The sequence below is a fragment of the Drosophila sechellia genome, chromosome 3R (genome assembly GCF_004382195.2).
Source record: "Drosophila sechellia strain sech25 chromosome 3R, ASM438219v1, whole genome shotgun sequence".
Lineage (NCBI taxonomy): Eukaryota > Metazoa > Arthropoda > Insecta > Diptera > Drosophilidae > Drosophila > Drosophila sechellia.
The window spans coordinates 11,867,610-11,880,874 of NC_045952.1; the positions used below are offsets into that span (position 1 = coordinate 11,867,610).

General features: G+C 39.8%; 1 protein-coding gene across 1 annotated transcript; it reads left to right on the plus strand.

The window, feature by feature from the left end:
- Nucleotides 1-12,141: 12,141 nt before the first annotated feature.
- On the plus strand, nucleotides 12,142-12,877 carry LOC6616834 (dynein light chain roadblock-type 1). Its single transcript, XM_002041134.2, has one exon. The coding sequence runs from the start codon at nucleotides 12,310-12,312 to the stop codon at nucleotides 12,613-12,615; it is 306 nt and encodes a 101-aa protein (XP_002041170.1). The 5' UTR covers nucleotides 12,142-12,309; the 3' UTR covers nucleotides 12,616-12,877.
- The last annotated feature ends 388 nt before the right edge of the window (nucleotides 12,878-13,265 follow it).

The following is a 13,265-nucleotide window of genomic DNA, read 5'->3' on the forward strand; positions in this document are numbered from 1 at the left end:
GGTTCATTGTTATCATTCGAAATGGCAACGTCCAAACTTATGCATCGACAGTGTTGTTAAATTACGCCAAATTGCTTAATTTCAATAATGAAACGAACCGATGGGTCGGTAACCACTCAATGAAATTATAAATTTTCGGACCAAATGATATGCAAAGAGCACTGAAAGGGCGGAATGATCCGTGATCGTGATGTCTCCTCCTTGAGTTTCTTATTTCGAATACGATTTCAAGTGTGTTTCCCCAATTCCAACACACAGAACAAAATGTATTACTATTTTGAGACGTGGGCATGTGCTGCTTAGTTTTTAAGAAAGGAGAAATTTTTCAGAACTATTGTATTTATATTCTAAACAACTCATTTATCATGACTTTTTGCACTTCTGCTAATAATTAATTTTTTTTTCTGTGCATATTTACTCGATTCCGTCCAGACGGCGGCTCGACTCTTCCAATTTAATGGCCCTATTGAATCGCTCGTTAATGTTGCTTTTTATTTGGCCTTTTATTCGGTCCTCTGTGTTGCTGCTTTATTTTCCTCTGTTTTAGTCTCTTTTTATTCGCTTATTGTTGCTGCAGACTTACTCAATTGTGTTATTGTTTATTTATGCAAGCTTAAGTAATGCGCTGCAATTCAAATTTCAAAAGATAATTTCAAATTTACTGTCAAATAATTTATTAGATGAATGCCTCTCCACTGGGGAGCTACTTCGACTGGAGCTTTATGGGCTTCTTTGTTTGTTTTTTTTGGATGTTTGTGTTCTTCGCCAACAAAAACACTTCCACATTTTTGTGTGTTTTGAAAAGATAAAAGCGAAGCCGCAACGAAAAGTTTTTATAAAGTTTTACGTATTATTTATGGCTTGGCTGTCGTGGGCGTATACGTAATATTTCATTATTCCCGAGTCAGGGGACAGAAACTAGTTGAACCGAATGACTTGTGATTTGACACGACAGACAGTTTTGATGGTCCATTGATACCACTTTAATGCGTCAAACGTCCCCTTAATCAGTTTTAATCTTTTACAGCTTTTATGATTAGTGAATAGAAGAATGGGAGGTGTTCAATTGGATTAACTTCAGATTGCAGAGATATAGCGGACAAAACAGATAAAACTGATTGAATATGAATAGTTGGTAATAATTGTAATATTACAAAATGTGCATAAATAAAGTAACCTAGCTATTCGTAGGGCAATCATTTCGTAATTTTTATAAAAATGGTAGAGCTTTTATTGCTATCATCAAACCAATACCTGTAAATCGAATCAATAAACCTAACGAGTTTTTCGATATCCCACTTCTTTTCAGCCAATATATATCCCTAGTTTATCATTATAAATTATGGCCAATTTTGGCTGACGCCATCGTAGTCGTTTTACTGAATGCAGAATCGGCGGCTCACGTCCTTCGTGGGCTGGTGTCTACTGTGTCGAGTATATAGATATAGTAGTTCCTGCTAGATCGAGAGACATTGCCCCGATGAAGGCGTTCAACCCAGAGCGCTCCATGGCATGGAAATTGCGAGTGGACTGGTGACGTTTGTTGGCACTTTATCATGGCCGTGCATCATAATTTAGGCAGCCGTTCCACCCACACTGCCTCGGCTAACAAAGAGGCATACATACTGACAGAGGTTGCGAATAATAAATTCGTTGACATTCGCTGAGCGCTGACTAAGCAACCAAAAGGCCGAGGACGTGTGCAAACCTGGCCAAGATGGGCAAGAGCGATAGCCACAAAACGCTGACCACGCCCACCCATCAGACCTGGCCCTGCAGCTCAGGGCCATTTCCTGCGACAACTTTTTGTGCTTAAACACTAGTATTAAGTATTAAGTATGAGCATATAATGGTTCTGTTTTCATTTTGCGACCCAAAAAATGTAAGCACAGTGCTCGGGCCCCATTGATTAAGTGAATCGATTGGCCAGCCAACCTAGCTATCAGCTCTTGGCCCAAAACACTGAAATTAGTTGGCATTTTAACACGAACACCTGACACTCCAGTCCGGCCAAAAGCAGCAGCTTCCTTTCGTGATGTGGTGGGGCTCTAGTTTCTCTTTAGTCAAATGGATTATATTACAATCGGAGGGGTGCGGAGGTCTGGACGTGCAGTACGTGGTCCACCATTATCAATGAGGCCTGACGCAGCAGCAAAACAAAATCACACTTTAAAAAAAAAAAATTTTAGGTGACATGAAAAGTGAAAGACTTTTAAATTGTTTTATTTAATGGTAATGCAATGTTACGTAATGTAAATATTGAAAATATTTTTGTCTTGTGCTTCAGTGACAGTGACTTTAAAGTTTAGTTTTTCTCAAGTGTACCAATGGGTTATTGATCGATAATTCCATTTAAGCAAATGTTCGCGCTGAGCACCAGAATCGGCCAAATTATATGTGTGTGGCCTCTGCACCGAGTATGAATTAAAAAAATGCCCAAGTTTCTTTAAAATCAACTCATTTTACCAAAACGCTGCTAATAACAGAGTCACCCGAGGGATCGGGATCTGGGAATCCGGGAATCGGGCAGTCTCTCACTGCCGAGTGCGTTTGTCGCTGGTGGATGTCGGTGCCGCCAACTCATCAGAACCCAACCCATCTTCATCTACATCCCATCCGCTTTCCAAGCGGATCCCCAGCATCATCCGCATGCACATGCACATCCAGAAGATGTATTTTCACTTAAACGTTTTACTCGACGAATAATGGCTTTAATGACTTTAATGGCGTTCGGATAATTTGGCCTCCGGGCAGCTGCCCGGACTTCATCTCCATCTCCATTTGCGTCCGAACTGCTCCTTCGTAATTGACGAAAGTAGATGGCCGCCGGTGAGATCCACATGCACATCCTGGATGCCAATGCGAAATGTATATAATTTGTAATTGTTGTTCCTCTTTAAAATGCACTCGACTGCGGACCGAATAATTGCAATGAGCAGTTGCAAAGTGATCAAAAATGAAATGAATGCAATTAAATGGGTTTTCTCCATGGCTTTCAAAAATTAAAAGCAATGCTTTTTTTTGTGGACTTTCTCGCAATATATAAAAATATATATATATTTTAGTGAAGAAAGAAAATTTATAGCCCCTTTTTTTTTAATAAATTGTACTTGCCAAAATACACAAACTTAGATTCCTTGATTCATCTATGTAACTTACTTGCTTTGCAATTAAATTATAAAGGGAATTGTCGCAACTTAAGATCTTGGTTGACTTTTACATTATTTTCTTAAAATTCCTTGATTATTTCTGGATATAAAGCTATTAGGCCCTTGCTTAAAAATTAAACAAAGCCATTTAAAAAATCGTAATGAATCGCTTTTCTCAACTTCTTTATTATATCCTTGACATTCGATTTTGCCAATAGATAGCACCGGTACGCGTCATTCACCCGCCGCGATTGACCTTGAGCCAACAAAAAAATCCATTGAAGCAATTCGTAAAAAATACATAAAGAATACAGGTATGGCCAAAAATTACAGGCAACCTCGTCACATGGCTATACAAATCAAAAGGTGAAGCATAAAAAGTGGCATTGGGAAAACAGATAATTAAGGAAAGGAGAAAGAGGGGCAAGTGGAAAACGGGATGTCTGACCTGAGAAAAGGAGGGGTGGAAATGATGCTGTCGAATGACAAGTCGCACATTTTCAAAGAAATTACCAACGAAAAAATTGGAATAGACAAGAAAGAAAACATTGGAAAAGTCTCATAAATTTACCGGGACACATCCACAAGCGGACCAGAATGGAGGAGTATCTGGAGAGCCGAACAGCTGCCGGGGTAAAATGGGATTGCGATTGGAGAAGCGTTGATGGAGGGCCGGGAAATGAAAGGAAAAATATACAAAATTAGTCAAACCGGGCGAGTCAATTAAATCAAATGGGATGCCAGGCAGACGAAATATATCGGATCGCTCATGGCGGAGCTGCTACTTAAAAACGCATTTTCCCGAAAGAAAATATTTTCTTAATATTTGTTTACAAAGAGATTCTGAAATGTCGCCTTGCTGAATTAACAACCGGCGTTCCCCATGCGACTTTTTAATGAAAATTCCGAGTGCATTCAACGTCAAAAAATGCTTTCATTATTTTAATTACCCATTTTGGACTTGGATGGTCCCGCGGCACTCAATATTAATTTCATAAAAATAACTTGCCGCCATTCTTTCTGCTGCTTCTGTTCATTATTGTCTCTCTTTCAAAACGTGTCTTTTCTTTGTTTTCCCGCCAGCTGGGTCCCAAAACAAATACCCCAAAAAAGACCCAACTGTTTTTTTCACAAAAAGAACACCAAAACAAAATAAAGCGCCAAACATTCAGAGGATAGATACGCATTTGTCCGACGTTCGATAAACATTTATTGGGCAATCCAATCACGGAACTCACGTCCCCAAACCGTGACAGTTTCGTTAAATGCTTTTTCTTTATCTGACTTATTTCTCTTCTTTCGGTTTTATGCTGCCAGCTTGTCGAATTCCACAAGAATTATGTTTGCCTTATGAAAACGAAATAAATAAACTATTTTTGTATGCGAAAGTTATATCAATACCTTTGCAATGAAACTGAAACTGAATCGCAAAATTTATGGAGTTTTTTAATATGCCGATACGCTTTTTTAAACAGTTTGTGGAAATTATTTTCGTGAATAAGCCAATGAGAGTAACTCGAAAATTTCTTTTAAAATATTTATGCCTGGAAAACTATGGTCTGCTTATCAGGAAGTCCATATTAATATTAAGAAAAAGTTGTATATTTAAAATAATTATTTTTATTCATAACAATGTAAGACTACAAAATATTATTAAATAACTCATAAATACATTCGATTTTAAAATAATAATGAAAGCATTTTATTAAAATAAAATATGACTTTTAAGAATAGCAGGTTTTAAATTCATAAATACATTGTGGAATTCGGCTTACAGAACTGTTTCATAAAGCATATGCAACCTAGGATAAAAAATAAATTTTTCATCCAAAAATTGTCAATTTCAAAATAATGATATCTTTTTAAAAGCTTTCCCAAATTAATATTTAAAACCAGATTTTTTTGAGGCATCATGCATGACCACCCCCTAACATCCAAAGAGTGCATCCAAAGTTAGCCAACTGAACAACAATATAAAGGCGGTGATAAGGTCCATAATCTTCTGTTGCCGGAGCAATTTGTCACCGCAAGGCACTGGGCCACTAAAATCACTTAATGCGAAATAAAAATATTTTTTACGGCCCTTTTATAGTTGTTGCAACAATCTAATAACAATCCAAATAATTATCCAAACAAGCGACGGCAAATGTCAAAGAAGGAACCCTACAAAATCCAAAACACGAATACAAGCCCGAAAAAGAAGAAGAAGCGGCGGAAGAACGCACTCAAAATCCGAAAATGAGCCATAAAACCCCAGTGCGAAATGCTACTGCTCTCTAGGCCACGCCCCCTTCACACGGAAGCCATTACGGCAGAACCAAAGTGCCGATAACTCAAAAAGAGAGAGGGCTATTCCAAGTCTGACGTGCGTACGAGCGAGATACAGATAGGACTGCGCGCACCATAATGGCTGCGCCGTAAAGAGAGAGCGGTCAGAGCGAGATGGCTGTCCGTACCTCTCCCTCTCTCCGCAGTCGCGGCGCAGTCGCTGCCTCTGCGGCTCCGTCGCCATAACTGTCGTTCGTAATGGCCGTTTTAAGTGCGACTGAGATGGCCTCATAATCGTTTGCTGAATCTGAATGGTTTGGCTCAATTGTTTGGCGCTCTCTTTTGCCTTGCTCTTTCTTCTCTCTCGCTGGTTGTGTTTGCCCATGTTTGCTTATTAATTAGTATTGATTTAATTGCCAGTGAAAATTTGGCAGCTTGCAAAAGCCGCTACGAAAAGCTCTCGCTTGGGGCTCTCTCCAACTCGTATTTTTTTTTTGCTAGAGCGAGAGAGCAGCGTAAAAAGAGCGCGCGCATCTCTCCATACCGCACGGCTGTTAGAAGGGGACATAAAATGTGCCAGGCAGTTAAAATGTAGATTTAAGTAAGTGGAAACGAGATCGTTACGTTGGCGCATAAAAATAAAAATCATTGTGCTCGGGAACTGATTGAAAAAAAAACACGAGAGAAGAAGCGGAAAACGAAAGAGAGCGCCAAGGCAACAGGCGAAGTTCCACTCAAAGGGAAAGCCAACGGAAAAGCGAGTGGAAAAGCCAGAGCAGCAAACATGTTGCGAGTGCTTTACCATATCAATCAGGAATCACCTTAAACTTGTTTTTCCTCCTCCTCCTCGTCGTTCTCTCTCGAAATTCATCGCTTCTTGTTGCTCGCTGCTTTTTAAGATTCTTTTCATTTTCGTTTTATGGTTTTTATGGTTTTTATGGTTTTTATGCGGGTCTTTATGACTTTTATGGGGTTTAGTGCGTGCCAAAAACAAGGGAAAAAAAACCAAGCCCCCACAACAGCAACAATTTTTAATTGAATAATGCCGGCATCGGTTGTTTGTTGTTTCTGTAGCTTAAAGGCGTCGGTAATTAGCCAGAGATAAACATTTAATTGGCAAATTCAAAATTGAAATTACCGATATGCCCATTTTTAAATTTCCATCGGCCACATGCATTCTAATTGGGTCAAAGAACTCGAAATATGATTGGGTTCCTTCTTAGCGAGTTGATACTTGGGTGGCGCCGTTTAGGGTTAACTTTTCGGATCTGTTTAAAATATATAATTCAAAAGTAATATGAATATTGTTTTTTAACTAAAAATATATTGAAAGCTAGTTTTAACGTAACTTTTTCGTTTCATTATATTTCCCTTATTAACCGAATACATTGAAATGTACCATAATTTATCGAACGAAGGGTACCTTAATGGAAAAGCCGCTTACTTATCACCCCAATTATTCTTTTCAAGAGTCCGATTAAAATAATGCACTTGCTAGTTTTGCGGACGCGGAAAAGGTAAAATGATTAATTATAAAAAAGAAACTTAATAATATAAATAAGAGGAGCCGCAACCTGTCGCATCGACTCACAACTCTCGCGGTAATTGGCAAACTGGAGGCACTGGCCGTACTTAATTGCAGTTTTTAATATCCTGACCCTCTTTGCTGGATTTTTTAAGGGGCATGGGAGGGAGCTATTGGGAAGTGAGTGTAAACACGACATGAAATGTTGCACGGCCACTTGGCCACCTCGGAGTGGCTCGAATGGAGGCCCAGACCCCCCGTAGCACGCTACTCCTTTTGCTTTTCCCGGCAAAGGACTGAATTTATGACTGTGGGAGAGGGTTTGTGTAATTGCCACGCAAAGCTGCATCCGCATCCGCACACAATTTTCAATTTACAAAAATTAAAAATAAAAAGAAAATATGAGACGTACGCCGGAGGGAAAACAAACAAGGTGCCGAGGTGTCCCTTTGGCACGACACGTCCTTTCGACCGGACACATGTGGATGTGGAATGTCCTTTTAATGGACTCTGCACTCTCACACTGTCTTGCATCCTTTCGCCGCGTGTGCCGCGCTGTTTGATTGCCGTGAATAGCTGCCTGCAGGATTCCGATCCTTTTCTTTCTCTTCCTCATCGCCCTTTGTTCCATCATCGCAGATGTCATATATTTCGCGTAGTCAAGCAATTATGGCATGGTAAAAGCACTCGCACAACAGTTGACCAGCTGGGAGACCTCCTACGGTCGAACTGAAATAAATTTTTAGGGAGTTTTGTGCTCACAATCGATTCTTAGGATTAAAATATGATATTTTAATTTAAATTTCCTGTAATGAGTACCACTAATTTACTTTTATTTGGCTTATACACATCAATAATATGTATCTTATTAATTATTGCTACAGCCATAAATAATTGTTATGTTTATAGGTTTTGTTGAACACTAAGCGAAAAAATAATCTTATATAAGCTTTAAAAACTCCTCCTCTGAAATCAATAGAATTTCTTTAATAACTTTATATATTAGGACATAAACTACGTAACTGCTGGATCTACGATATTGCCTTAGCTTTGCCCTATAAATATTCACATAGCATGCTAAAATGTCACATAAAAGTCGCCAGAAGTTGTCTTGAAAAAGAGGAGAAGAGCGTAATGCTGCCTTTAAAGTGCCATGGATGATGCATGGTACAGTTAGGCCAAGAGGTCGAGAGTGGCTCTGGAGGACCAAGTGTCAGTGGTGCCCCCGGAAACCCCAAGTGGAGTCCATTGCTCCACAGATGCGATGGCGTGGCGTCAAATGTGACGCTGAATTTATTACGGGGGGCTATATTTATGCGCTTATCTCGTTGGCAGTGCTGGCCTTAGCACGTTGTCAAGTGTTTATCTTGGCCTCGGACCCGAGACCCAGCCCCAATACTACGTCCCCAGTGCCGACCCGTATCCCCAAAGTCGGAACCCAAAACCAGATCCCCGGCCAGACCGAAATGAAATACCAAAAAGCTTAAAATTGAATTTATGACTGCACCTAAATCATGCGTCGAAAAAAAAACTCAAGTTACGAATATATGCGAGTGTTTTGGGCGCGAGAGTTTGTTGTTTTTGAATGAGCCTGTCGCATGATTTAGGGCCACCGACTCGCTGTCGAAAAATTTAAATAATAAATATTCCATAGTTACACGAGCGCACAAAGCCAGCAAATGGTGGCTCAAACCCAATTTCGATTCAGATTCAGAAGATGCGACCAATTCGTAAAATATTCAAAGCGGGCGCGACTAAATCAAAACGTTGTCGAAATAAAACGTTTGAAAATTGAATTTGGTTCGGGCGAAATTGAAAAGCATTTGTAACGGAAATGAAAATCGTTTGAGGGTGGAAACGAACCAAACTCAATTCACTCTGACTCTGAATTTAAATTAAGAAATTTATCTTTTCAATGGCCTTTGTGTGTGTGCGCCTTTGTTGTTAGGCCAAAGTAATTTTTTCCAGCATCTCCCACCTTTTTGAGATCATAAAATTAAATGAATTCAATTCCTTTGTTTTGGCAAGCGTTTTCGCTTCGACTTCAAAGATTGCTGAAAGTTGATATTCAATACGCTGTTGGTTTGTTTTTATTAAATTCTAAATTTATTTGCGCTGAAAACGAGTCTCATGAAGTTATTAAAATTAGTCGGGGAGATATATTAAATCGCGCCGTTTTGCACCTCTTCTAACAATTTGTACTCGAGTGGAGGGCAACCATTTCGAGCGGTTCGAAATGGCTTTTATGGCCGACTTCATGGCTAATAAAAATTTGCATTGTTCGGCCGGGTAGTATATTGTCGATTCTGTTGGTCGAAACCAGATCGGTTGTGGCCATGCCTGCCGCTTTCATAAATTAGCAAGCCAACTGCCATGGGAATTAGCATACGAAATTACGCTTCTTAAAGATAAATACCTTAAATTGGTTGTTATTTAGAAGTCCATAACATAAATTTGAAAAGCAAATAATGCCATTTATCAATGGGATTATGAATTTGGGGATGCAATAAGTTCACAGTTTTATTGTTCTCTGAGCATCTCAAATGAATCGATCGACAATTTGTCGTTAAACATATTGCAATCATGTGTTAATGAGTAATCCCTTATTTTATATGAATTTTATGAGTGGGTTGTAGCTTTTTGAGTTATATTTATATTTAGGAGAAGTAGTTTTAAATTTTTCGAAAACTGTTATCATAATCAAACATAAATATACTTATGGAATGTGAATTTAGTTCACTTATAATAGGTTCATTAATTCCCGAGCCCATTTAACACTTTCCATTTAATTTTCAATTACAGAGCACTCACACAGCCAATAAATTGTCCGGCCGCCCGATTGCCGCTCCAGGATACCAAATATTACACAACTCCAGAGGACTGTTCTCCATTTTGGGCACATTTAAAATTCAGAACGCGTATTATATGTGTGTTGTACATTATTTATGGGAGCTTCGGAGTCCGTAATCAAAACTGGGTTTCAGATGCTGGTGATATGCGAGCCGAGAAATTGTGTCAGTGGGCCTGTGAAGGAAAGGGTGGCTAAAGGATACATTTGAGCCAGTTGGACAAGGGCGAAGCCCTCGGCCAATTTGTGCCATGTGTGTGCGACGTGTCCCTTTCGCCGCTCAAGTGGCACAAATGAAAGGGGCCAAAGCAGAGGGCAAAAAACCAGATACCCAGATACACCGTTTCAGAACTGACCGAACTGACCGCCGGCCAATGACCGGACTCTAAAGGGCCTGAATTCCAGCTCAAGTAGCTCATTTGCATTTTCGGGAGCGAAGGCAGAGAAAGTGTTTTCAAATTGTCCCCGTATGTCCTGTATTTTGGTCTTTGTGAGTTTTTTTTTTAAATTTCAGTTTGCCAGTTGGTTTGCTGGTTTTTCTAATTAACGAAGGAATTTTCCATTTTGTAAATTTCATTCTCTTTGGGTGTTATTTATCTTTTTTAATACCGCCCGACCTTTTCACCTCATCGCGGTTCGCAGGGGTTGGGAGAGTATCGTCCATTGGTGGATGAATTATGCCCAAACAGCGATAGTCATCTAATTAAATGAGTTATGGCGCCGGCATAATGCCGAGTATCTTGCTTTCGGATAAGCGCTTGCCGCCTAATCCCGCCCCGTGGCCAAAACCAAAGCCCAAATCGGCACCACAGATAGTGAAATAGTCTGACTTGGGCTCAGGGGATTTACGAGCATGCATTTTGCATAGTTTGAAATGGCACCAGGCCCAACTTGAACACAATTCATTTTCCGGGCCTCAAATCTCTCGTTTTGCATTTGGCGGCCATTAATCATGACTAAAAGGGGAGTTGGTTTGGTGGAAAGGCTGTTTTTAAAATTTATTTAATTCTTTAAAAGCGTATTGGGTAAAGCTCAAAATTTTAAGTTTTTTATTAAGTTTTATATTATATGGTAAGTGCTTCAGATGTTACAACCTTAGTCTATTTACTCTTTCATAACTTTACATTTATCAAAGAATCCTATGCGTATTATTACATCTTTTCTGTCGAAATATTTGAGATAGGCACCTAAGAATATGTCACAATCGCCAGTTTAAGGACTGGCCAATAAATAAAATGTACCCACTGTACTTTCAGTTTGACCCGATAAATGCAAAGGCTTCTCCTGGACGGGGAGAAACGTCCACATTTTATTGACCAGCTCAGAGGGAAAAAGCGGACCAGAGTTGGGAGCTGTTTGCTGGGCCAACAGCATGTCCAAAAGTGTTTTATGGCCGTTGTGGGCGCTCGAGTGGCCATTTTGGGTCGATCCGGGGATATGGGTATATAACCGGGCACCCACATGCACTCTGGACTTGTCCGACAAGCACTTCTTCCCGAGGAGATGGGCAGATGAGGAGTTGAGCAGACTGGGGCCCTGAATGTAGATGAGCGTGGCTCTGATGAGTGTTGTACTAAATACTAAACACCCGCCAGAATTCAGTATTGCACCACAGTTAGCACTGATTTATGGCAGTCGAATAGGGTTTTAAGTGGGCTTTAAGCTAAGCCAGCAATTGGAATTAGTTTAAGTAGCCGGCGGCAAGTCAACGACCTGCGACAGTGCAGTTCAAAGTCAAAAAGTCAATTATACGGATACCTAAAAATACACCAGCGGGTGGAGTGGGAAATCTCGTTAAAAGCCAATAACAGACGCCATTAAATGTGCATGAAAATTAAATGAAAACGGCTTGATGATGAGGTTGCCTGCGGGAGGAGGAACTCGTAGCAGCCACGCGACCACTTGAACTTGGGCGGGAATATCAGTATTTGTGTGCAGTAATTTGAACTGACCTCGTCGAGCGTTCAGATCCAATTGGAGGGCAAGTTCAATGGCATTGGGGATTCCAGGGGGACTGGGGATCGAGGGCCGCAGCGAGATAAGGGAACTCCGATAAGTTTAATTTATTCAACCGCACTGCCATCTGTTGCGATACAACCAACACTTATTTAATCAACGCGATAGGAATAGGCTCGTGCTGTAATTACAAATCGGATTTAAAAGCATCGAACATGGAGGCTCAATTCAGAAGGAGGTAAATGAAAAGCGAGAATGGGTATTTTCATTTTATACGGGACCTAATTGATGTACTCAAAAAATTTAATAGAAAATTAAACAGCCTGCATGAATTTCTTTTAATACAGCTTGCATAATTAATAAACTTAGTGAGTGCAGGGAAGTCAAATTGTAGTTAATTTCTAAAGAATGCTGAGACTTAAAAGTCAAATTTAACTTCTGTATTTGATTCGATCGTCTCAAAAAAAATTTATTCATTTCTGTCCTACAAATTCAACAGGGAAGTCAGCTTAATATCAGTCGCAAGCCAAAAAAAAAATAGTTAATAATCTACACTTGAAATAATGAATCGCATTCTCGAGAAGGTGATTCACCAGAATGGAACCATCGTGGATCGCATTCTATCGGAACATACTATTGGGTATGTGGTGTCCGATAACACAGCCAATGCGGTGGCCGAAACGTCCTTCGATAACACAAGTGCTCAGGCGATCCTGAAGCACTTACATGGACTCCTGGTGAGCACCTGCCAAAGCGTAGTCCGGGACATTGACCCGTCCAACAAACTCTGCTTCATGCGCCTGGCCACTCGCAAGTTCGAGTATCTCGTGGCCCCCGAGGAGTACTTCACTATTACCGTGGTTCAATAAAATGACATGACTCTAATGCTACAGAGGATTCATGCGAGTTGAACGATTTCGGAAGAAACACAAAGTTATTGCTGCAAAACCTAAAATTAAACTAGACATTTTAGGAGCGATTTCCTACAACTGGGTTAAGTTTTTAGAAAATTGGTTCCTAAAATCTGAAGGTATTTCAAAACATACACGAATCTACAAGGAATGTAATGTTACGAAGACAGCATACAAATATCAACAAAAACAAAAATATAAGATAATCTTAGCAAATTAACTTTTACTTGGTTTTTTATTCTAATTTTTTATTTTAATATTAATATACGGACAATTAACATTTGATAGTAAAATGTCGATCAACATTAAAACATTCAAAATGGGGTGGCCAAGATCTTGAACCCTTTCAAATGCAAAGCAAACACAGGAATAATTCTTAAATCAACAGGGCTGCCCGAAAATCCTTTATAATGCCCCAGCGACGTTCCGATCCTGATTATTTATGATATGGCTTCATCGGGCCGGGAATCTATCTGTGAGAATGCGGCATCTAATGCGATAATTCAAGAGATTTACTTCTGTCAACATGACCATTTTGTCCGCTGGATTGGGTTTTCAGGGTGGAATTGTATGGCCTTTGACCTTTTTCCTTTCGCCTCGACCATCTT